Below are 27,286 nucleotides of genomic sequence, written 5' to 3' on the forward strand. Positions count from 1 at the left end.
GCCAGTTCACGTTGCCGACGCCTTTATTTACTTGAATCATGCAAGAAGTCGACCATGCTACGCAACTGCCGCAGTTATAATCCGCCCGCCCAGCGATTCGCCCGCCCTAGTCATGTATCGCGAAGTGTTTTGTGAATATTAGGTTATGTGACTATGTCGCAAGCCCCAGGAGGGAAGAAAGGCGGGAAGGGTCCCCCTAAGAAACCAGCTGTAGATGATGATAAAGCAGCTAAGCCTGAAGAGAAAGATGAGACATCGTCAAATAATGGAGATAAGAAGGAAGCTAAGGACATCAGCGTACCGGATGTCCCGAAGCCTCCCAGTGCCGGAGTTAACATGCGGGAGGCTGCTGCAAAGATCTTGGTGTTGGCACAAAAAGGAGAGTGGTCGGCGGTGGAACAAACCCTCAAGGCTTTGGAGAAGCTGGTAGCAGCAGGAGGAGAGGATATAGTATCAGTTCCTATGGCTGGGATCATTGATCCGGTATGTTATGATATTTAAATTGTTGCTTGCTTGTTTATAATTTCTATATTATAATATAAATGAGTGTATGTCTAAAATTTTGTAATATCAGATTTTCTTGTATCTTTGAAAACATACAAGTTTGTTTTACAACTTAAATAAAAACTGAGATAGTTATACAAATGTTCATGATGTTTAAATTTTATTTCATAAATAAACAATTAATTTTTTACCAACAACTTCTATTAAACTATGCTGGGCGCATATTTTTTATAATTAAAATCTGAAACGCTAGAAAATTAAAACTAAACTAGGTATTAAAACGAAACAAATTTGGATTTATTAATTGTTTGTAACCTCTATATACGCGACTATCTATTCAACAGAGCCTTCAATCACTTCATCATTTAGACATAAACGACAATGAAGCTACATTTGTCAAGTTCTTCCTGTCGGTGTCTTGTACATAAACCGTATTTTTTCGAAACATAAGCAATACTTGTTCAATAGCATTGAGCTAAACATGAAAAGCAAAAAACCAAGAACATTTTATCATTGTTATAAAGCTGTGTAAGTACTTGTTTCGGCTGATTCATGAACGCAAAATCTACAGCCCTTTTAGAAGCGAACAACATGGTGAGAAACTAGTAGTTATTTACATAATTTTCAGGATTTTTGGATTACACTGAAATATAGTATATTTTGAGATGATGATGATCAGTAGTTATATTGAATAATATTATTTATAAGTATGTTACGCTTAAGCGAAACCACAGTCATGTCTCGAGTCTAGCATTCTTATTTAACAGACTTTTAATTACATAATTTTTCATTACAATGTCAAGTCATCGTAACCCCGAATAACTAATGATAACTACGGAAACAATTGATAAGTATGTGATATTGGAACCCAACGTCAAACAAATATCCATATTGATAACATTGAAACAGGAACATTGCTATCTTGACAATGATATGAACTTTTTTACGAGAACCAATTTAGTTAAGTGCCTAAGTTGTAATTATCATGATATGATTATGCTATTTGTATTTACTTAAAGTAAGAAATAACATACTTAGTATTGTCTTTTATTAACATAACTTTTACACATTTAATAAAACACTTTTTTACGGATTATAGTTATGTATTATTGTATTTAAACTTATAATTATTTGGACATAATTTTAAATTTAAACCGACGTTTCGCGTGCTTTACAGCGTGCGTGGTCACGGTGACTGAAGACAAAGGTGTTAAATGTCAAAAAGTATTACAGCTGCAGAAAATGTTGTGTTATCTGTATTTATTTCCCCGGAGTTGGTATCGAGTCGATAATTATAAGTTTAAATACAATAATACATAACTATAATCCGTAAAAAAGTGTTTTATTAAATAACATACTTATAATATATCAATATATATGCGCTTTTACGTGCATCAAAACAATTGTTATTTCGGGAAGATACCTTAAAGGATAAAGTAAATCTGAGCAATCAATAAAACATTGTTAATGGATATCTATCATAAATCATATTCTGCAGTGTGAAATGTTTATTCAACATCCGTTCACCAAAATACTTATGAAACAAAACAAAAGCTTAAATTTTCCTGACCCGATACATTCATATTTTGTAAATAAATATAGAAAGAGTATAAGTTATAGCAGTGATTAGAAATAGGAAGCATGAAATGAAGAAGAAAGTTTTTTTGGACTGCTCATTTCAGGTACGTTCATACACCTGAAAATTAAATATTTAATTTACAATCACAATCGCTTATGTTATTATCCAATTAAACTAAAGATATATTTATTATTGATTAAGAAGGAGGATTAAAAATTAACACATAACGATAATTTATTCACGGCTTTTATTAACATTACAAAAACTTGTACATGCACTTTTAATTGGTAATTGCCATCCAAGGGGTGGTTTATTTTAATATTCTTAGTACTCTTTTATGAAAAAAAACCATATAATTAAAACAGATTTTTTCAGTTCTTATGTTTATACATGGATTCTGAATATTTTTCATTCATTTTCTAGTAGTAGTTTCACATTTGCCTAATATAAAATAAACAATTATGAGTCGTTTATAAATTAGCTTGGAAAAAAATCTTGAATTGTAGAGGTAAACCACTCTACCTATAAGAACTGACCAAAAAAATCTATTATTATTTGAGTAAACTTTATAATTCATATTAATTTGATAATATAATCATATATTTTAATAATGTGATGACGTAGTGATAAAATAACTAATGGACTTTGATGGTATGATTGATATAATGTACAACTAGGTATGTAAAATTCTACTTTTTAATTATATACGAAAAATTTGCTCGTTATTGTGTGGCAGAAATCGCAAAGTTTAGATTGTATTGCCATAATGTTTTTGTCCTATATCCTTGCTAATAAATGATTATTATTATTAAAAGCACATAAAGTAACATGTATGTATACATTAATATACCTTGTTTAAAAACAACTTAACAGATAGTGAACAATGTATGATAAATGAGATAATATTTATTAAAAATAAACAAAAAAATCTTTATAATAACTTAGATAAGCATATTAAATAAAATACCTTGATTTTCGTAAGATCCTGTTAAGTTTTCTTTAACATACATTTAAAATATGGTGAAAAAATACTCCTATTGTTTACGAAAATACATATTGTATTATGAAAAGTTCTTCTTCTCCTTTCAAAATTCTTTACAGGCCTTAATATTCTATATAAATATATATTATATATGTTAACCAGATCTGACCTAATTGCATCGAAACAAGCAAGTTCTGCAACAAACTTTGCGTAGCACCACAAAATATAGGTGCTGAACCGTTTAAGATTTATTTATATTATAGTATTACTTATATTACCGTCTGACCTCAACGGCGCCAATCTAAGACCAACCCTATAATTATAAAAGTTCAGTCGTAATCAACGCGAAGGCCACACTAACCTATTGGCTAGATTTTTTTCCGCTCAATTCATTCCTGTGAATGTTACAACAATGTAAGTTTCACGTCATTCTAAAAAAGGGATTAGTTCAACCTCAATTATGAGTTACTGAAAGGAAAAATCATATATTAAAAAAAGCCACATTCTCACATTGGAACTAATTTTTAGATTACTTAAGTGAATATTTTGTTTATAAACTTAGTTTATCTTAAATATCTTTATCAAAAAATATCTTAAATTTACATTTTACATCATAGTTAATTATGATATTATTTTATCACTACGTCATCACATTATTAAAACATATGATTACATTTTTAAAATACAATTGCAGTTTATAATTTGTATAAAATTTTTGTATGAAATCTCGGTTTTCTTTACAAACTCCTATACAAGTTAAACAATCGAATGGAAATGTATTCCTTATGTTTATATTATTTTACGATTAAACTGCGTTGTTTGGAAAATAACTCGTTGGAAAACAAATGCTACAAACCATTTATATCGATTTCGAAATATGTCCCTAGCAGTAAAAACTCGAAAAGATGTCTCGCAGGCACACGCGATCCGTTGCCAAGATATCGAACACACAAAAATTCGAATTTGGTAATAACAAGTATTCATTCAAAATAGAAAAAATATATTATTTAGAATAATTGTAACGTTTATTAGTGTCTGTAGTAAAAATAGTTTAGATACTCACTTTCTCATTATACTTTTAATCTTTTATACTTGTTATACAGCTTTTTTATCTTGTAGAGGAATTTTTAAATAATGTCAAATTTATTTAGTTTTTGGTATGTATGTAGGTACTATATTGTTACCGTTAATGTTCAAAATCTTTAGTAATATAAATTGCAAATAGAATAAAATATTACATCCACTATTTTTAAATAAAGCTATACATAGCTACAATTTAATTTTACTGTAATAAACAGCTTGCCAGCCGTGGATGAGCTTAAATTTATATAAGTATTAATTTATTGTCAGGAGTATGCGTAGTGTTTGTATTAGCAAGCTGCCCTAACTAAATGTATACGTATGATAATGTGAGATGTAAGAATCTAACACAACAACAACACACAAATAGTGAATGTTTCGATAAGACGGGATGTCTGCACCATGAAACATAAGAGACGGAGGCCGACGTATAGGATGAAAAAGTTCAAGGTTGCATTATCTGAAAGGGCATGCTCATAATGATAATTAAGATCAACTGGGTCATTTAGGAAGCCATGAAGCGGTTAGTGAATGTTCAATTGATTTCTGAAGACAAAACATAAATATTATTTTAAATTACTATCTAACTGTTACAGTATCCAACAATAATATTTTCATGTCAGTAGAAGCAACATTAAAAATATATATAGTGGAATAAAGTTTAACAACGGGTTTGTAAAGCTGTAAGTTAGAGATCAATAAATAAAAATCTATTTACATATGAATGTACAAAATTCATTTTTGTGTGATTGCATTCAATAACAAAAATTATTATCAATTTCGGTCATGCAATAACTGAGAGGTTCAATGACCTTTACATACCCCGTGCAACAATTAAGGAAAGTATTTATATGCACCGTTTTGCATGCTTCACATTACATGCTAAATATAATGATGAATGTACAAATAACTCAAATACATTTTATACTTTGGCTGCTTCAAATAAATATTTTATTATATATTCAGGAATAAAGTTTGCAGTTTTTTGTATGGTTATATATTTAGATATGTTTACACTTGAGACAAATGAAACGTTTCGTTTAATGCTAACTGGCTGTAATTGTCTAAAACATGAGCTTATAAGTTAGTGGTAGACCTCTCCCAGCCAGTAATACAGGCTAACGTTTTTTTAAAGAAAACAATAGAGTTAATAAATACTTTATATTTGCACACTGGTATATAATTACTAGTTTTATTACCAACTCTACTAGCTCCTGAAACAAAGAATGCCCCGCCGAATTTTCAAACTCCCGACGGGCCCTCGCCTCGCTTGGTTGTTTTTTCTCTTAACCAATCAACACCCGATATTTTCCCGCCACACTACTCGAGAAAAAAACACCAATCGGGGGTCTTGTCAATGGAACTATTATTTACAAAATCACATTAAATAAACATCATTGTATCTATTTTAAGTACTTATAATTTAAGATAATAATAATAATACAAATCATCTATTTATTAAATTACCTGAATTATAACAAACTTGTATTTATTGTAAAAACCACCGGATATTGTTGTACAAAGTAAAAAGTATCACAGACCAATCTGTTACTACGTTTGGCTAGCGTCTCCTCCGGAACATTGAGGACAATTGTAACAAGTGTTATTTATATTCTAATTATTAAATGCAATAAGTATATATTATCAACTATTTCGATATTAACCAACCAAAAACATACATATTAATTATGGTAAATGTAGCAACGTATTCACTATTCAATTTTAGAAACCCTAACATTAAATAATATTAAAAACTAACTTGACTTATTAAAGCGTTTGTAAATCTAAGTGAAAGTATCACTTATGTTATTGGACATTATCTGAAACGATGTTAAGTAACAATTTATGAGTGTAGTAAATTCTAAACAGATCATATTGGCTTCAAGTGTGCGACGCTATATATGTAAATTAACTAATACATAACTCGGTTACATAACTCAGTGCACCTTATAATTTATAATTGTATTTAATTGTCATTAAATATAATAGGTACATGAAAAGACATTGATTTGTGTATATAAATTGGCGGATAAGTTTTGACGGTTGACAGTGATTATATGCAATGAATCGTAGATGATTCATAGGATAATTACATCTTGCACGACAGCATAATGCTGCTATTGTACTAACATTACATTATACTAGTGTTATACATAGGTAACGTTATTACAGCGTTTAAAGGTTTATGAGAAGGCGCTCTACATACGATTTATATGCTCTTCCGTCGTGCACTTCCGGTGTTTTCTTTTATAAAGGCCGTCTATAAATAGACACGGACTGCATAATTGCAACGTGTTACGCATAAAGTCGATTTAAAAAAATGTTCTATGAGAGTGCTAATTATCCGACTATCAATCTCATTTAAAACCCGACATAGCGACGAGGGCCCAACTTTAAATCTAAAAGATCTGCAAACTTATTTTTCATTATAAAGTTTTAACATAGGTTAGTGCTTAAGATAATATTCTAATTTTGAATTATTTAGCTTACAGGAGTATAATATTCTCTTCCTTAACATCTAGGATACCCAAACCTGCGAAATTTTGTCAAGATATAATTTGCCTTTTGTATCTTTATAACGATAGTTGCTGCGTTTTCCTACATGCCTAATTTTAAGATTATGTAATTTTAGATAAATTGTATTGTATAAAATCTAACTATGTTTAGCCTAACCTTTAACTATACTTATGTTTTATAAATATAAGCTTTTCTGTGGTTTGTTTATCATGAAAGGTATATAATTGTAAATAGTTGTATGCCTCCTAATTATTCTGTCAGATGACATCGATATTAATAGACTTCATGAATATAATAGGTAAGCCAAATTTAAGAAGATGCAATAAAAAATATAGTATACATTGTTGCCAGCACAAATATAATGGCACAAAAGCGCCGCTCCCCACAACATAAGCCGAAATGCGCACGACCGTAGATTATAAACATTTGCAACCACAGATAATCAAGACTATTTCCCATATACAACAAAAAAACATTTTTTTTTGTATAAATTCGTGTAAAGTTAGTGACAAGAGTTACTATCTATGTAACAGTATGAATATGGCTCTTTAATGATATTGTTTTTTAATACTGTCACCGATAAACCTTATGTTACTTGTAAACTAACTTATTGGATCCTTTAACACATGTCTAGGAAGTAATTTAGCTATATTTTTATATTTTTTATGAAATTGAAGTACATCCGCAGGTTATAATATAAATTAGGAGAATAGGCTTTATTTCCATCATAATTTTCAAGGTCTTACCTGAGGTCTATAAAAACAAGAGCATCGTCCGAATTGAACGAGCTTACTTTACGAAAACATTAATTCTTGGCCTACATAATTTTGGTTAATAAAGTCCAGTTGTGTGTCAAGGGCATAGGGCCAAAAGATTTGCGTGCAAGCTACTTAGCCCACAGCTGAAATCGATAGGAGATTTCCGACCTTCAGTAGGAACCAGTCCTTGGGATTTCATACTTGTCTAAGCATTTGAGAAACCTTTAAACTGCGTATTTATTAAGTAGTCTTATAAGAATATTAAACTAAAGTATTCTATTGTATATAACAACTACATATATAAATTAGTGACGGATAGATTTTTTTTAATTTAGTCGGCATATAAGTGTGGATTAACTTATTCTCAGTCTATTGTTGTATATGTAAAATTTTACCACAAATATGTCAATATACAACAAATACCTTAATTCATGTAACTAATGACGTCATAAACCTACCAGTTTATATCGTAAACCGCGTCCAATTTCCTGACACCTCCTTATATTCGGGTTTACCGCATCGCCATTCAACACTTGCAATATCCGGTAAGCTTTTAACCAAATTAAAACTGACCTACAAACTGCTGTATCAGCGTACCTTTTAGGTTATGAACTATAACCCTTACACCAAGAAACCGTTAGTAAGTTAGTTTTCAATGTTCTTCTGCATTATGAGTCATACTTACACAAAGTTGAACTAAGTAAAAATGATAGTCATTTATTTACGAGGGTAATAATAAACCAGTGTCTCTACAACACTGTATGGGTCTTGGCCTTATTTCATATTTCTTCACGATGTTTTATTTTACCGTACGAGCGACTGTTAGATGCATAGCCGGCGATCGAACCTACAACTCGTACGCTTAAGTCAGAAGGCCGATACAAATAAAAGATTTATCACAAAATAAAAATAAAAAGACACTCCAATGATATAAATCGCGTTTCATTATGCCAATTTTATACGGCACAACTCGTAGCTATAGCTACTGTAAAGCACGCTGAATGTCAAGACAGTTAAATATATTGTAAAATATATGTAAAAACGCGTTTCAAACTGATAAAGTATTTCTTTTTTTAGGGTGCGACCGCTTTAAATATAAATTAGTTCTATAAGTTACCGTCTTAGTCTGTGTTTCCAAGTGCAGCTATAACACGACTGACCCATTTTAATCAGAAATAGAGTTTCTATTTCACTTCTTATTGTATGTTATATTCATTTTTCATAAATCAATGTTTTACAACATGGATATCAGGTAATGACAACTTTTATTTTTTATCGCGAATAGGTGTGACTTGTCATGCAATAACCGTTAAATCTTTAACACCTCGTAAATTGAACGTAAACTTCCTATACTTTCAAGAAAACGGAAAACGTATTATAATATTTATCAATATACAATTTAATATGCTTATACATGTTTGTAATCTTTGCGCCTGAAGTATAAAAGAAGTTTAAAAGGGATGGTACGTTAAAATAATTTTTAGGATTAATAAATTATATATCATGGAAATTTATATGTTACATTTTATTTATAGATAATCCTTATATGCGCTGTAAGCTTCGGTTGAATATATAGATATTTTTCCTACATCAATATAAATAAGTGACCAATCATTGGATAATTGCCGAAATTTGCCGTTTGTAAATGTAATTATTACTAAATATGACGTCGTGGTATAAACGAATTTACTGTACTGAGCTAAAAATAGTAATAGAAGTCATAAACATGTTTCACTGACCCAAATCACCTTATCGTTACAGATTTTTGGTGCGCTGAATTTTTCTGACCAATGAAATGGTGTCTTTAGTTTAGTAACTTTAGTTATTAAACTATAACTTATAAAATTGTAATTCTAAGATGGCATTTACTCTGATTTTATTTTATTTATTTCGCCTAGCGGCTAAATTATTGTTCTGGTTTATATGCCGCGCTAATATTAAATCAGGCGATGTTAATAAAATAACATACAAAATATTACATATTTCTTAATTAAAATGAAAAATATGACTAAAGAGTTAGACTTGAATTTTATCTTTGGTTCATGGGAATAAATGACAATCGCAGGGCGCCAGGTCAGGACTCTATGGAGGATGACTGTAATAAAATATGTATATGACTGTAATATCAAATAATGATTTGCCAATTATTCAACAGTTAAAAAAAAGTCAAACATTCAACAGTCCGTTTTGCGAAGTGCGCTGAAGCGTTGTCGTGGTGAAGGAGGATCCTGCTTCGAGGGCGCTGCTGTCGAATTTTTTCCAAGATAACAGGCAAACAGCGATTGACATACCACTCTGCAGTAACTGTCATTTCATTTTGTAGCACAACTGTCGCGAAATGACCTTTCCGACCAAAGAATGAGACAATGTTTTTCCTGGACTTCTTACTTTCTTTACCTTAGCTAGCCGATCATGGAAAGGAAATACCCACTGAGCTGATTGTTTTTTGGTTTCGGGTTCGTAGCAATACATCCAGCTCTCATCACTTGTGACAATGTCAAATACAGCATGTAAGTCACCGCTGTTGAACTTATCTAACATTTGGCGATACGAGTCCATGCGAAGGTATTTCTGGTCGTCGGTTAAAGTATGGAGAATCCATCTGGTACAAAGCTTCCTGACGCCTTAATTTTGGTGTAATATTTTTTGAACTTGACTCATACCGATGCCTAGGCTTGCCCGCATTTGCGGATAGGTTGTAGGACTTTACTTCCTCTATCCTGCGCGTTGAGATTGCTACGTCCACGCTTAAACTCGTTAAACCAATTGTAATGGCACGAGATGGGGCTTCATTAAGAAACGCTAATCGCAGCCTATCATAGCTTTATTGTAGTGTAAGCCCTCAACGAAAGTCATAATAAATCGTTGACCGAAAATTTCTCGCGTTAGGTTCATTTTCACGAGTAACAAGAATTTTAGATTTGCCGCCAATTCACAGAAACAAATGACAAATGAATGCATTTACTACATAAGGTTACCGAAGAGTTCTAAAAATACAAAAAAAAGTTTTCATTAGCAATGTTTCTCACTGGCCAGTTCTTAACATTTTCAGTGTTACCCGCGTAACAAAAAAAGCCAAAACGGGCAAGTATTTTTTTCGTTTCGTTTCCAGAATGCGTAATTTACGTTTGACTAAAATAAACCTTATGGTTTTTATATAGATGTTAGCATAATATAAATATGTATAATTTTAGCCAAAATATTTTTTACATACACTTGCAGATATACTACTTTTTATTTCAGATGACGTTCTTATATAACTTTTTAATTTCCGTTTTTAAATTTTCTTTCACAAAAGAACAGTTATTTCTTTAAATTACCATCATCATACGATATATTTTCCACATTTGCACACAAATTGTTTTCCAAGAAACATAGTGATTATGGCAGTAGGTTAGTGAATTAGGCGTGGAACATAATTAACTTTGCGACTTTCCTTATTTTGTTTTAATGGAAAATATTATGTAATATTTTTACTGCCCTGGGGTTGAGGTCAGAATGATAATATATTGCTGTTAATTTCTAATGCACACCTCTGTATTATTTCAATAAATTCAATTACGTAAGTTTGTAAGTAATATAATCACTGACCTAAGTTTTAAATGTAACGATACTAATTTGACGAAATTTTATTTATTTTTAAGTCTCTATGTCTTTTTTTAAATTGGAAAAGTTAACAAAAATATAAATATAATCAAAACATCAGAATATCTGGGCAACGATAATTACCTTATTATATCTTCAATGCAAATAAAATATGTCATTTGACTGTAGACAAGACGTTCGTTTTGTTTTTAGTTTCTATTGGGTCCAGCTCGCCAAAACGCGTAGTCATAGTCAGATTGACTATGTGTCCTTGTCTTTTTCATAGTAGCTTGTACATTTCATTTTGCGGCATGCAAGAGAAATTGCTTACATAACACGATTGCCCGCTTTGTAGCTGATGATCGGCTGCCTTGACTATAACAGCTAATAACTAGTGAGTAGTTCTTCAAATTCACCAGTCTCAGTGCACGCAGACACATGACTACTATTCCATCGATAAATCTATGAGACTTTGATAGGACTGTGTAAACCATAGGATACCTATTGGAATTAGAGTCTTAGGCTCTGTTTCACAATGTCGATATAAGTTCCAAATAAGCTATTTATTACTTATTGGTAGGATAAACTAGTGCTTGTTGCGTTTCACGACTGCCAGGTAGCGCTATTCGTCATGAAACGCGAAGTGTCTTATTCGGAACTTTTATCTTCCAAATAATGTATGTGTTGCATAGCTATTTGGTACTTTATTCATACATTGTGAAGCAAGCCATTAGTATTTTATAAAATATACGCGTCATTACCCTTTATTCTTTTGATGTTTTTAATCTTTGAAATGAAGACCAATTACATTAGTTTTTATTAAAAATGTTGAACTGTGGCAAATAAAACAAAATAATTTTATTGACGACACAGAATATAATGTATAAATATCTCAATTAATGTACATCATCTTTTGTTTTAGACAACGGGAATGACTCCACTAATGTTTGCAGTAAAGGACAATCGAACATCATTTGTGGAGCGGCTTATAGAATTAGGTTCTGATGTTGGTGCTAGAAACAATGTAAGTATCCATTTTACTGCTATAATGCGTACCTTTGGTAGAGAAAAGATTTGATTATTTAAATTAAGTACTTGTATAATTGAAGAATCCGTCAGAAATTAACATAAAAATGATAGATCCGTCAAGGACATTTGGTTTTTGTAACAAACAAGTATTACATAAATTAAAAAAAACTGCCTTACAAGTGTATAGATTTAAAAATGCGTCTTACGATTCAATTTTTCTATTCAATCGTTCCTTACAAATTCAAATTCAAAAATCATTTATTCAATTTTTTACATTAATGTACAATTTAATGTACACCTAAGAACGTCAAAAAAATCTAATATAAATTAAATGCTTCTAATTTTACATTTACTGCCAGTTGTCAAATCGAGGGCGTAGAACGGAAGAGAAGAACTGGCAATAAACTCTCCGCCACTCTTTTTGATATGATTATGTATATTTATTACTATAAATAAGCCATTAAAAATCTATTTGTTTTTCAAAAAGTTTTTTAAGTCTAACTTGCTACATTTATCACGACTATTAATGATAAAGTTTGATAAAGACCGTGAAATCACGAAAATTCGAGCGTCATCTAATTCACCAGTAGAGCACGCAAAGTGAGAATTACGTTGTGAATTGCAATAGAAATATGCGAACTGGTAATTTCGACTAACCTACTTGCATAAACCTATAATTTAGAACCAAGGCTTATATTTGTATCAAATATACATAACATAAGTTTTGGGCATAGGTGTGACTCATGTGTAATTTTAATTTATAACAATGTAGCTTAACCTTTCATAGTGTTAAATTCTATAATTCGAAATTTAATTTTTTGAATCTACGTATATGTATGGTAGTCTAATGTTTTGTTCAATGACGTTTAATAGGTTAAGTCGTTCTGTTAAATGATAATTTAAATTTTTCAATGGTTAATTGAGAAAAGCTAGTGTGATAATAATGTGTTTCTTTAATATATTTTTGTTATAACAGTACAGTATATTCTTGGCTAAAAATATATCGAAGGTCTTTATGTAGTCAATATTAATTGCAGTTAAGCGTGCAATGCCCAGACAGATCACGCAATGTCTTAATGCGTGGATAATTACTTGGGTTCTCTTTCTAAACGGTTGTTATTATTCAATGATAATGCGATAGTAATAACATATAATTTAGTTATCAAATTTTACAGCTACTGTGATACACAAATAAGTTTTTCATTATTAGATTCAAGCGTTTCAGCTATATACTTACAATTTGCATCAGCTACCTATATGATACAAATTTATCGTCTAAGTGCGAATAATTTATTTTAATTATATTTAATATTATTTCTACGTCAGTGAATAGAAAAACTAGGAAAATATAATTTAAAAGTATCTATAATTGGTCTCACAGACGGTGGTTTGATTTATAGATAAATTTCGTTGATCATGTTTGTAGATCTTCAGTCCCTTTTCCTATCAACTCTAGTAGTATAGAATAAAACATAACGAGATCAAAGTCTTGGTTGTTTTAAAAGTATTTTTTTTCTGTATTTTGCAGTCATGTAATATAAAAAAGGGTGGAAGGGTAACAAAGTAAACGTGTCGCAAACCACATATAATAATAATTAATATGTCAATAGAAATTTTTGAGTTACGGCTCCACTACACTGATTACAGAATTCGACAAAAGGCAGTGGGTCTTAATTAACTTTTCCATGGCTGTAGGAGCTAATATCATAGTCGTAGCAATATGATGTAGGTTTGTGTTCTACTCGTAGAGTTATTAGCTACGTGCTACGTTCTACTCAACGTCTTAAGACATAAACAAACAATAAAAATCAGTATATTTTTTTAAGCTAACCGTCGAAAAATTCTATAAATCTCATCAAATCATAAATCTGATTCGTAATTGGAATATTTAAATATTATTGAAATTTATTGAGTATTGTCTTGTATTAACATAACTTTTACACATTTAAAGAAAAACACTTTTTTAAGGGATTGAAGTTATGTATTATTGTAAACTTATAATTATTTAAACATAATTTTAAATATAACCTAAAAATGAAATAATACAGTTTACAGTAATACATAACTTCAATCCGGTAAAAAAGTGTTTTTCTAGAAATTGATGGAGTTTGTATTTCATTTGTTTTAATAAAAAAATAATTTTAAAAACTCTGATCTCTTCAGGATAACTACAATGTTCTTCACATATCGGCAATGTACTCGAGAGAAGACATCGTTAAATTACTGTTGTCTAAAAGAGGCGTGGATCCATTTGCTACGGGAGGTGTAAGTAGAAAAATATATTTTTATACTTAGGCGAAGAACTTAATAAATTATACTAATTATCAAGCGTATTTAACTATGTTATGTTTGCAAATATAAAAAAAATTGCAAAGTATATTGTTGAAATACTTAGGGCCTGTTTCACAATGTATGGATTAAGTGCCAAATAGCTATGCAACACATAAATTATTCGAAAGATAAAAGTTCCAAATAAGATACTTCGAATTTCATGACGTATAGCGCTATCTGACAGTCGTGAAACGCAAAAATACTATTTATCATACCAATAAGTAACAAATAGCTTATTTGGAACTTATCCGGACATTGTGAAACAGGCCCTTAATAAATAAAATTACTACATATATCATTGTTAGCGAGTTTGTTTGAAGAAAGTACAGTACGGATTTTTTTTCAACATCAATATAATTTTTGGGTGACTTACATGTATTATTAATATACATATTTTCAGTTTAATTATATATATTCACGTGGACAAACATGACTTAATTTAATAGCAATACAAAACTAACTTATAAATAGATTATAGCCAAAAAACGAACCAAATTAGATTAGATAGATGAGACCTAGATTAATGCGAATATTTATTTTAAGAGCCGGCAACAAACAGCAGTTCACTTGGTGTCAAGCAGACAGACAGGCACGGCAACATCTATTCTTCGAGCTTTACTTACAGCAGCGGGAAAGGATATTCGACTGAGACCTGATGGAGTAAGTATCATCCTACAATAAGCTGTGTATGAATTATCTTCAAGTCTTCGATCATTAAAAAAAAAAAAAGAAATTTATATGATAATCAAATGCAACTTCATTTCACTCAGACATATCGATGTAACAGTGGGGTCGTAGAAACCAATAAACTATCAACTTTATGATGATATTCAGAGGGTATGGATTGTTTGAATCATGTCAAATGGCTGATGCAGTATTGGACACGCGTATCGCGTGCAGGCTTCGCTCGTCTCTCGCCTGGCACCGACATCCCCAATCAGGAACTGCCTCCTCGCTTGTAAACAAACCCTACAATTTTACCCATTTAAAGACAAAAGAAATTCCATTCTATATTATGCAAAACTATCAATCAAGTTAGCCACATTCCTTCTACACGCATACAATTTGAATGTAAGAATTTAAACGCGAAACAGGCGTGTATAAGACATACCGTTACAACCCACAACCCCCACGAATAGTAACTAGCTAATTAACTTAAGCTTTGCCGAGTTAAACGTCACCACGCAAAATTTACAATGCAAATCACTCGCGGAATATTAGTTATAACGTCAGCGGTGAAATTCAAAATTAGTTATTTTAATACAATAGGTCTCAGTCCGCCCTACGACACGAATAGAGAAAGGCACATTTACCATGTCCTAGCAGAACTTTGTTGAGTGATGATGGATGAACAAGTACGTATAAAGGAGCTGACTGCTTCGACTAGTCTAACTGCATGCGAGGAGCAATTTCAAAATCGATTTTCTGTTCTGCCAAATCGAATGCACATAAGTAACATTTTTCGAGTGTGATTTAGAACTTGCAGTGATACCGCACTGCCGTGAGTCCGCGAATAGACTTTGCACCGAATGGAGTTCTTGAGTGTAAATTTGCGATGTCTGAAAATGATAAAAATATACCGAGAAGCGCGAATCTGCGCTCAGGAAGCCCTCCCATGAACTTGTCGAAAGACTTGCAGAAGCTCGAGTTGAGTTACATCGAGCTGAACAAAGAACGAGCTCGTTTAAAAGAATGGAAAAAGCTAATTCGCGAAATGGTATTCCAGAGAGGTAAAATCCCGCTGCTCTTGTCTGTGGAGGCCGGCAACCAGAGCATGGTGCGGGAACTCCTTAGTGCGCAGACGGCTGAACAGTTGAAGGTAATCATTAACAAAAACATAAAAATAAACAGGTTGGCAGTACATAATTGTATATATTTAACGAACACACAAGAGTAATGGGTATTTGTAAAACTAATTACAAAATTGTAAACACTTTTTGTACATAAGCTACGCCCAATTTATGTCAGCCTTGAAACCCTTATAAAAGTTAATCAATTTATTTATATTTTTACTTAATTAATTTCATTTTGAAAACGTTGATCGTTAAAGTTCAAGTCCCGTAAAATCTCATAGAGTAGATATTTTGACAGAGTACATTTTTTCATCACAAGTAAGTGATCGCTCTGTGTGCCCAGCACAGGTTTCTTAGGTGATCAAGACACGCAGGTTTCCTCACGATTTTTCGATCAAGTGTAAATAAAAACTCTGATTGAAGCTGTGGTTGTTAAACGCATAACCCTGTCGAGAACGCACGTTTTAACATTTGCTAACTTTAAATTTTCTATTACATGGACACCAGATATGTAACTAGTTTAGTTAAAACAGTAAAATATTTGTTTATGAGTATACCATATTTTTATGTAGAAGAAAATGTGTGAAGAAAAAGTGGCTAAAATAACAGATCAAACATGACAAGACAACTAACTATAATTATTCAATGTGTAGAAATTTGTATAAATAAATTACAAGAAACTATAAAAATTAAATTACGTCCAAACATGTTCTTGTAGTCATCAACACCAGCTGGTGACACAGCCCTGCACTTGGCCGCAAGACGGCGTGATGTAGATATGGCTCGTATTTTGGTGGACTATGGAGCCTTAGTCGATGCAGTCAATGGAGCCGGTCAGACATCGTTGCATATAGCTGCTGCTGAAGGAGATGAAGCTCTAGTTAAATACTTCTATGGCGTTCGGGCGAATGCAGCTATTGCGGATAATGAAGGTTGGTACACCGAAGTGTGTTTACCGAAGTATATATCTATCGTACGAGAGCGCTGTACAGTATTTTTTGCTAATATTGTTTATTTAATTACTGTGTTTTTTACAAAAATCAAGCTTTTATTTATTCAATTAGCGGTATATTTTATAAATGATTAAAAGAAAATTAATAGTACATAGATTATTTTCGTGTTAATATTTTTTATTAAAATTAACTTAAAAATTAGATCGGACACCGATGCATCTCGCTGCGGAAAATGGTCACGCGGCTATCATAGAACTTTTAGCGGATAAATTCAAAGCCTCGATATTCGAGAGAACGAAAGATGGAAGTACTTTGATGCACATCGCGTCTCTAAACGGACACGCCGACTGCGCAATGATGCTTTTCAAAAAAGGAGTTTATCTACATATGCCAAATAAGGTATGTTTCTTGTAGCATAAAGGATCCTTATACCCGAATTGTTTCCTTCTGAACTTTAAAAAACAATGGGTTTTAGGTAATCCTAAAGATAATATAAGTGAATATATATGCGTGAATTTTCCCCAAGGGTACCAGATACGCTAGGTTTAGTTTAACATTAAAGTCTTTGTCCTTGAATAGCCAAGAAATAATGGCATTAAAACATTCTGAATAAACACGCAGTAAAGTTTGCATTATTTTTTAAAGCCGACCTCATAAACATGAATTAGCATTTTGTATTAAGTATACTTTTATGTGCAAATATTACTATGAATGGTAATTTTCTACAAAATAAATCTGTCCTTTATGATAGAACAGCATTGGTTTGTCTGGTTAATTATTGTTCATTATTAAAATTTAAAATGCATAATATGTGAAGAAAGAGTCGGAGGTTCTTAAAAAATTCAGATGAGTCAGACAAAATATGACATTTTCGTGTTAAGGTTCCATAAGAATGTTATAGAGCTTGCGGCTGGCAACCCTGGGGTAGTAAGTTGTATCTCCGGCTGTGTGTTGGATTTTTTAATTTGCGGAAGTAATACATATAACGAGTATTACTTGCATAGTAAAGAAAATCATTATGAGGGAACCGGTATCCAAAAATAGACGGCATGTCAGATACAGAAGGTTTATCATTTTCGTATCAATAATAGAATGTATGATTTTTGAGAAACATCTAAGTCAATAGTTGTGGCTCTGGTATCTTTTATTACAGTTTTATATTTTGTGTGTAAACGTCACACTGTACCGCCTAACCATTGTCCTAACCAGTAAATATGGATAGTTACTGGTTATGGCGGTAACATCAACAACAGGAAGTTGAGTTGCAATTTATATTTAATTGAATTGTATTTCAGCCATTGGTGAAATATGTATTGACCTCAATCTTTATGCTGAGTAAATACTGAGATAGCATAATATGTTTCAGGATGGAGCTAGGAGTATACATACCGCGGCCAGATATGGACACGTTGGCATTATCAACACCTTACTACAAAAAGGGGAGAGTGTGGATGTCACTACTAACGTAAGCTAATACTAAAGTAAAAGCTTTTTTTATTAATATTTAAAAGATATAATGGATGGGTCACCAGTTTACCTGAAAATAAAAAAAAATAACAGAAATCAACCCACAACACAGGGGTTCCCTAGTCTGAGAACTAGCGATGGTGTGTGACCTAGTCATTTCAGTCATGAGTAAAGTTTTATTTATTTATTTATTAAATTACCGTGATAATGGATACTATTTACTTTAGGTCATCATTTTATTAACCAACGTTAAAACACTCAACTATAACGGAGATTTATATTATACTATATTAATTAAACTAGAAATCCAATATGTAAAACATAGATGGTATCGCAATTAATAATATTTTTCAGGACAACTACACTGCACTTCATATAGCAGTAGAGTCATGTAAGCCGGCCGTCGTTGAAACGCTGTTGGGATATGGTGCTGATGTCCACATTCGTGGTGGAAAACAAAGAGAGACTCCTCTTCACATTGCTGCTAGGATACCTGATGGTTTGTATTTTTGTCCATGGGCGGCGGTATCACTTAAAATCAGGTGAGCCTCCTGCCCGTTTGCCCCCTGTTCTATAAAAAAAAAGTTTCTTATCATTAAACTTCACTTAGGTTTAAAAATTGTATTCGTTTACTTATTAAAATTGTTATTTTTTTCTTTATTGGTACTTACACACTTAAACATATCAATAAATGTTTTAGGTGACAAATGTGCACTGATGCTGCTAAAGTCTGGAGCAGGACCAAATAAAGCGACAGAGGATGGTATGACACCGGTACACGTAGCGGCGCGGCACGGCAATCTCACTACGCTTGTGCTTTTATTGGAAGATGGGGGTGACCCTTTAAGAAAAACAAAGGTATACTTCATGTGTAGAAAAGAAATAAGGTGTAGCTAGGTTTAACGCGGTATAACGTAACAAAAAATAAAATAATTAAAATTAGTTAATCATTTTTTTTATTTACAGAGTGGCGAGACACCTCTTCACATGGCGTGTAGGAGCTGCAAACCAGATATCGTTCGGCATTTAATAGGATTCGTAAAAGAACATAAAGGAGAAAAAATTGCCACTATGTACATTGACTCAGTTGATGAAGATGGAGCGAGTGCCTTACATTTCGCGGGGCAAATAACTAAAGAGGAAGTAAAAGTTCCGTCAGCTGACCGAGAGGTCGTCAAATGCTTGATGGAAAATGGAGCTGATGTTTCCTTACAAACAAGACATAACCAAGAAACAGCATTTCATTTCTGTGCAATAGCGGGAAATAATGATGTACTTACTGAAATGATAACCGATATGTCAACGGCAGATGTCAGTAGAGCCCTAAATAAACAAAATTCCATCGGGTGGACGCCATTATTAATTGCATGCAATAGAGGACACATGGAACTAGTCAATACATTACTCACAAATCATGCAAGAGTAGATGTATTTGACGTTGAAGGCAGATCAGCCTTGCATTTAGCTGCTGAACATGGTTATCTACAAGTTTGTGATGCGTTACTTACTAATAAGGCATTTATCAACTCAAAGGCACGAAATGGGCGAACAGCCTTGCATTTAGCGGCAATGAATGGCTTCGCCCATTTAGTGAAGTTTTTGATCAGAGATCACAACGCTGTAATAGATGTACTGACTTTAAAGAAACAAACACCTTTGCACTTAGCGGCCGCAAGTGGTCAAATTGAAGTCTGCAAGCTTTTACTTGAACTTGGTGCCAATATTGATGCAACAGACGAATTGGGTCAGAAACCTATACATGCAGCGGCTCAAAATAATTATTCAGAAGTGGTTCAACTATTCCTTCAACAGCACCCAAATCTAGTGATGGCAACGACAAGAGATGGTAATACTTGTGCTCACATAGCTGCGATTCAGGGTTCAGTGAAAGTGATTGAAGAATTGATGAAATTTGATAGAACTGGGGTCATATCAGCGCGGAATAAGCTGAATGACTCCACACCGTTGCAATTGGCCGCGGAAGGTGGTCACGCCGATGTTGTAAGGGTTTTAGTAAGGGCTGGAGCCTCTTGTACTGATGAGAATAGAGCTGGCTTAACTGCAGTGCACTTAGCGGCTGAACATGGCCATACCAACGTATTAGACGTCATGAGATCAACTAATACTTTGAGGTTATCAAGTAAAAAGTTAGGTTTAACACCTCTTCACATAGCCGCCTATTACGGACAGGCAGGTAATAACCACATTATGTGTATTTACTTATTATAACTATCATTTTTTACTTACCGGTAATGAGATTATTAAAATTTTCAGAAACGGTGCGAGAACTGTTATCTCATGTTCCTGGGACTGTAAAATCAGATGCTCCTACAGGAGTATCGTTAGTCCCAATTTTGGGGGCAGAATCTGGCTTGACCCCTTTACACTTGGCTGCATATAATGGGAATGAAAACGTTGTGAGATTGCTACTCAACTCTGCAGGCGTGCAAGTAGATGCCGCTACAAATGAAAATGTAAGTAAAAAAACTTGCTTTAACTAAATTCATTATTTATAAACCTTTAACCAAATTCTATGTTTGGGTTAAAGAGCAGAATATGCTTGCCTATAAAATTTCAGAGAAAAATGAATATACATTTGCGTAATCTTGTACATTGTCAACCCTAGCTTATGGGATGAATTAACGTTTCAGGGCTATAATCCTTTGCATCTAGCATGTTTCGGTGGACATATGTCAATCGTCGGGCTTTTGCTCAGTAGATCGGCAGAATTACTTCAGAGTACAGACAGACATGGGAAGACTGGTTTACATATAGCATCAACACATGGCCATTACCAAATGGTTGAAGTTCTACTCGGTCAAGGGGCTGAAATAAATGCGACTGATAAAAATGGATGGACACCCTTACATTGCGCAGCGAAAGCGGGATATTTGAACGTGGTGAAGCTTTTGTGTGAGTCTGGAGCGTCACCAAAAAGTGAAACGAATCTTAACTGTGCCCCTATCTGGTTTGCGGCTTCGGAGAATCATAATGACGTTTTAGAATACTTGCTCCACAAAGAACATGATACACAGTCTTTGATGGATGATAAGAAATTTATTTATAATCTAATGGTCTGCTCCAAAAATCACAATAATATACCAATTGAAGAGTTTGTGTTAGTATCACCAGCACCTGTTGATACGGCAGCAAAGTTATCTAATCTTTATATTAATTTGTCTACCAAGGTAAAGCACTGTATTTTTACTTTATTCAAAATGTTTTTTTTTATTTTTTCTTTGATTTATTAACCAAAGAAAATGTTTTTTTTATAGGAAAAAGAGCGTGCCAAAGACCTAATCGCTGCTGGAAAGCAATGCGAGGCAATGGCGACTGAATTATTGGCCTTAGCGGCCGGTGCTGATTCAGCGGGACATATTTTAACAGCCACTGATAACAGGAATATAGAATTTCTAGACGTTTTAATAGAGAACGAGCAAAAAGAAGTCATAGCGCATACGGTCGTCCAGAGATATCTCCAGGTAAAAAATAGGTAACTTCACCTATTACGATTACAGTACTCTTCATCATTTCTGTCATATTTTTTGTGTGAAACTTTTCTATTGAAAACGCTGTAAAAATGTCAATCTTGTTACAGGAACTGTGGAGAGGGAGTCTCAAATGGACGGGCATCAAAATAATGTTCCTTTTCTTTATTTTTATAGTTTGTCCGCCGGTGTGGCTAATCTTTTCCCTTCCATTAGGTCATAAATATAATAAGATACCTATAATTAAATTTATGTCGTATTTAACGTCACATATCTATCTTATGATATTGTTAGCTTTAGTCGCCATTACGCCAATATATAATTCAATATTTAGGGAAAGTTTAGTTCCAAGATGGTATGAGTGGATTCTACTTATCTGGCTAAGTGGTCTTCTATTATTCGAACTTACGAACCCCAGTGATAAATCAGGTTTAGGTTGGATTAAAATTGCAGTATTATTATTAGGGATGGTGGGCGTTGCGACCCATGTAGTCGGTTGGATATTCGTTTTACCCAAGTATTGGCCGACACTCATGTACTGTAGAAATCAATTTTTCGCTCTGTCATTTCTTTTAGCTTGTGTACAAATTTTAGACTTTTTATCCTTCCACCACTTGTTTGGTCCGTGGGCCATCATCATAGGTGACCTTATGAAAGATTTAGGTAGATTCCTCGCAGTATTAGCCATATTCGTATTCGGATTTTCAATGCATATAGTCGCATTGAACCAACCTTTCAGAAATATAAATAAGCCTGAAGATAATAAATACGCTAGAACAGCGAGGAGAAAACTATTTTCCGACGGTAAGGACTTTTTTATACATTTTCATATCATCATTGTATTTTAGACTTGGAAATAAGAAATTCTCATTATAGTATTAAAATTCACTCAAATTTTTACGTATAAAATAGTTTGGACTATTTACAATAGATAGTCTCCGAACGAAAAGACAGGCATGGACAGCCTCAGGGGAATCATATCGACGAAAACAAGGTCCAGTGGGACGTAAGTCCTAGAAGCAAAAATACATTGTGACAGTTTTTAGATGACACTTTTTTGCAGTTTCATTCATACTGACTCTACCACAATGTGCTTCTACACGTATTTGTGTGCCATCTGCTTTACAGGCTTTAATATGTGTCGTCATCGGGAATGATTTCATTTTCAATGTGAATAAAAAGTCTCAAAACCATAACCATCACACAGTGGAATGTATTGAGTCTGTGTACCATTTATACACCAATTTTATGCTATTATCATAATTTATGACATACTGGTATATGCATATCGTAAATTATGATTAGAAATGTTAGCTATAGTTATATGTTAATTGATGTAGGCGTATAATATACGTTCTGCCATAGTCTCGGCGTCGACATTTAGTTTACCAAAATTAAATTGGAAAATTCCAGATTCAGCTATCAGAATGTACGTTATACGTCGAAATCTAGTTTTAGTGGAATGAGTGGCCGACTTCACCGCATTTGATGGAGCATTTGATTTGCGCATGCCCCGGTTGGCTTATCCTACGTTTGTCACCGGTGTCTTGAGGTACCACTTTGTGTTCCGATATGTTTGGCTAATGTCTTCGTTGTGGCGTTGTTATGCGCCCACGCTAATTTTGTCGCTACACTGGTAGATGGGACTGGGGTAAATTGATGCAGACATGTCAGTATCGCTATGTATTAGTTTATTTTATTTACAATTGTAACTTAAAAAAGAACACACCACACATTCAAATTTTACAATATTTTTACAAAATATCAATCTACCCCAAGCTTACACATTAGAGAACTACAGTCACAATCGTATTGTACCATACAGTTACCACCCTTTCAAACATTAAAAACGTAAATTTTTGTTAGACTAAGTTTTGGGGTAATTTGATGCAATAATATGAGCATGTCTGCTTCAACGTACCCCAGCGATGTTAACGAAAACAAGGTCCATTCGCGTATTGGTTTCTAGCGACTTTGTCACCCATCGAGGCGGTGGAGAAATTGTTCTTTGCCCTATTTGGGCAGACCACTCTGTCTGACTTGAACTACATAACGAGTGTGCGACCTCTCTGGACCCAAAACCTGTTCAAGTTTGTCTTCGGTGGCTACTTGTTGATGTCTGTGGTGGTGCTCATAACGCTCCTCATTGCGATGATGTCGGACACTTATCAGCGGATACAGGTAAATGTGCTGTCAACTGTCAATAATTGTTCACAGTCACTATGAACCCAGTGTTCTCGTTCGAGCTTCTTTTCTTCGCGGTGTTTGGGCAAACGACCACAGAGCAGACGAGGGTGCATCGTAATGATAGCAACACCCAACCGCAATGGACAAATTATTTATTCAAAATAGTATTCGGGATATATATGCTGGTGTCAGTTGTAGTGCTAATCAACTTGCTGATTGCTATGATGTCAGATACATACCAACGAATACAGGTGAAATTATTAAAAGAAATAACAATAGTATTTAATAATGAAAATATAAATAATCGTTTCGTTATATTTACATAGCATTTATAAAATTATTTAAGATGCAAAACACTAAACGGCAGATAATTGGTATTTACCTATTTACATAATAATTAATTTTAATATTAAAGTCGTAATGATTGTACTTGAACTGAATAAATATAATATATGCAATTGGTATATTTTATAATAATAAATAATAATTTCGTCTGAACTAATAAAAAATTATAAATCACAACCAATATATAATAACTTATGAATGATTTTCTAGGTTAACCGATATAACTTTCAAATAAACAATAACATTCCTATTATAAACTTTGTAGGCGCAATCAGATATCGAGTGGAAGTATGGATTGTCTAAACTAATCCGAAACATGCATCGGACGAATACGGCTCCATCCCCACTCAATCTGGTTACTACGTGGCTTATGTGGCTTATACATCGATGTCGGGTAAGCTCTTAATATATAAAAGGTATATCAACAATACAACATTACTTATCAGTACAGAACAGTATAAATAAAGATTATACATTTATAAATATAATTTATTACGTCTCAAAATCTTCTTTTTTAAGAAATCTAGTTTTGTTTTCAAGAATACTAATTGTACTGTTTTCAGGAACGTTTATCGAAAAAGAAACGACCGAGTCTAGTGCACATGGTAGGACTCCAGAGACAAGACCAGATGAGCGCGAGGTCGAAGGCTGGTGCCAAATGGCTATCGAAAGTTAAGCGTGGCCAAGTTGTTCCAAAAGGTATACCTTGAGTAATAAGTGTGAGCAGTGTTGGTCTAGGCTTAAGCGTGCGACACTCATATCTGAAGTTGTTGGTTCCATCCCCGGCTGTGTACCAACGGACGTACTTTCTTCGTATGTTCGCCGTTAACATTCTTCATTTTTTTTTAATTCTCTTGTCAATTATATAATTGGATGCAAGTCTCGTAGAATTAAAACAGCAATAAATGATACAAAAGTAACAACAAAGATTCCTTTAAACTTCAAGTGGTTGATTAATTAAACTGAATGATGCATTATCTTAGTTATTGTTTGTGTGTAGTAATTTTTGTCTTGTCTATGATCTTATATCACATACTTATTACCGATATGTATTCTATGCCGCTACAACTCTAACGGTCAATCATTTTAGAATAAAATGATGTTACAATATATCAAAAATAACATATTTTCAGATTCAACTCGACTCTCCGTCGTCCATCTTAGTCCACTCGGTTCTCAGCTAAGCTTCAATAACATGACAAGGATAGAGAATGTAGTAGACTGGGAGATAATAGCGAAGAAGTACAGGGCATTGACAAGGGATGAGCCTGAGGAACCACTTGCTAAGGACAGTGATACAGATACAGCCGAGAGCGAGTCTGAAATTGTACCGAATAATATAGCTGCTGTTCCTCCTTGAACTCTCTTTTTATTTATATTGAAAAATGTACAACTTATTACCAAGTCTTTACAAAATAAAATGTCTGTTAAATGAAAATATAAGACTAGATTGTATCTTTTGAATCTGTACGTATCTGTTGAAATGTGAATTTATCAATTCTGAATCAGACTTATTATAACCGAAACCAATGATTTTTCTCTTTTCTTCGTCGTAAATAGAATGAGTGGTTTAGTGTATTAAGTCAGATTTAGTTTTAATAAATATTTAATTTATGTTTTCTCTATATAAACTGTATGTAAACATCAGCAATCCTTCAAAATCCAAGCCTTAAAAACATTGAGACTTTAATTAAAATACATTATGTAAATATTAGTCTTATATTAGTTCAATAAGATTTAGTAGTATATAATAATTAATAGTAGTTGTAAGAATTAACTTAACTGTTTTTGTAAAAACGAATGAAATATTTACCTAAAGTATTTATATACCTAATAATAATATCAGTTAAAATATAATTTTAAAACATATTTCCTGATTTTTATTAATACTGTTTATGTCTATGAGCTGCATTTACCATTAGTTAATATATTTGCGAGTGATTTACAGATTTATTTAAATAAATTTGACGTAATTTGCGTGACTACTTTAACGCTCACTTCACCAGAAGCTTTTAGTAGGCAAAATACTTTAAAAGGATTATTTTTAATTATATCAGAACTATTTACATCTATTTAAATACAATGACTAAATTAAATTACAAGAAACTAAATTTTTCTTTATTTAAATTACCCGTATTCAAATTACTGTACAGGATAGTTTGAATGTTATTCGATAATATGTATTATACGATTATTATTAACCTCCACCAGAACCTTACTAGTACAGTGAAAACTATATAACGACACATGCACGTGAAAATTTTGGCGTTACAAAGAATTGTCGTTAAATGGTAAGAAGGAAAATCTGTATAAGAATATATATATATATATATTAGGCTAATGTTAGTAATTACATAAAACACAACACACAATCAAACACAAAATAAATCACAATTCTTATTTGAACGCTGTTGCGTATAGTTAGTTATATATAGAGGGAAAACAAGTTAAATCAACGAAATCCGAATGTTTTCGACTTTAGGAGGTTTGTAATTAAATCGTTTACTCTGTATTAACATGTTTTGATTTTCCTAAATCTACACAAATCTAACATCAAAATTTATTTAATTAGTTCGTGAACACGTAAACCTTAATAATATATTTAATAAGCAGCTCTTAATTTAGTAGTTTAGTCTTAAAACTTGTGATATACAGACGTTTTACAGTAGGTATACTGTTTTTAGTATA

The 27,286-nt window shown here is 32.7% G+C and overlaps 1 protein-coding gene across 2 annotated transcripts; it reads left to right on the top strand.

The window, feature by feature from the left end:
• The first annotated feature begins 97 nt into the window (after positions 1 to 97).
• LOC111002756 (serine/threonine-protein phosphatase 6 regulatory ankyrin repeat subunit B) lies at positions 98 to 26,261 on the top strand. Of its 2 annotated transcripts, none has more exons than XM_045629634.1 (19): positions 98 to 483; positions 11,928 to 12,029; positions 14,198 to 14,299; positions 14,909 to 15,025; positions 16,092 to 16,184; positions 16,877 to 17,090; positions 17,314 to 17,510; positions 18,478 to 18,576; positions 18,933 to 19,077; positions 19,279 to 19,436; positions 19,545 to 20,772; positions 20,853 to 21,052; positions 21,230 to 21,766; positions 21,854 to 22,060; positions 22,177 to 22,870; positions 24,036 to 24,247; positions 24,864 to 24,992; positions 25,162 to 25,297; positions 25,732 to 26,261. In XM_045629634.1, exons 1-19 carry the CDS (start codon positions 154 to 156, stop codon positions 25,956 to 25,958), a joined length of 5,127 nt encoding a protein of 1,708 aa, XP_045485590.1. In that variant the 5' UTR covers positions 98 to 153; the 3' UTR covers positions 25,959 to 26,261. The 2 variants fall into 2 exon arrangements, with proteins under 2 accessions (XP_045485590.1, XP_045485589.1); XM_045629633.1 differs by lacking the exon at positions 24,036 to 24,247 and adding an exon at positions 24,284 to 24,504.
• The last annotated feature ends 1,025 nt before the right edge of the window (positions 26,262 to 27,286 follow it).

Source organism: Pieris rapae, chromosome 9 (assembly GCF_905147795.1).
Source record: "Pieris rapae chromosome 9, ilPieRapa1.1, whole genome shotgun sequence".
NCBI lineage: Eukaryota > Metazoa > Arthropoda > Insecta > Lepidoptera > Pieridae > Pieris > Pieris rapae.

Excerpts from the sequence above, each read along its gene's own strand:
- LOC111002756 (XM_045629633.1), top strand. The coding sequence starts at position 154 with ATGTCGCAAGCCCCAGGAGGGAAGAAAGGCGGGAAGGGTCCCCCTAAG. Across the intron at positions 484-11,927 it reads TGGCTGGGATCATTGATCCG|ACAACGGGAATGACTCCACT; the intron begins GTATGTTATGAT and ends CTTTTGTTTTAG. Across the intron at positions 14,300-14,908 it reads ATCCATTTGCTACGGGAGGT|AGCCGGCAACAAACAGCAGT; the intron begins GTAAGTAGAAAA and ends ATTTATTTTAAG.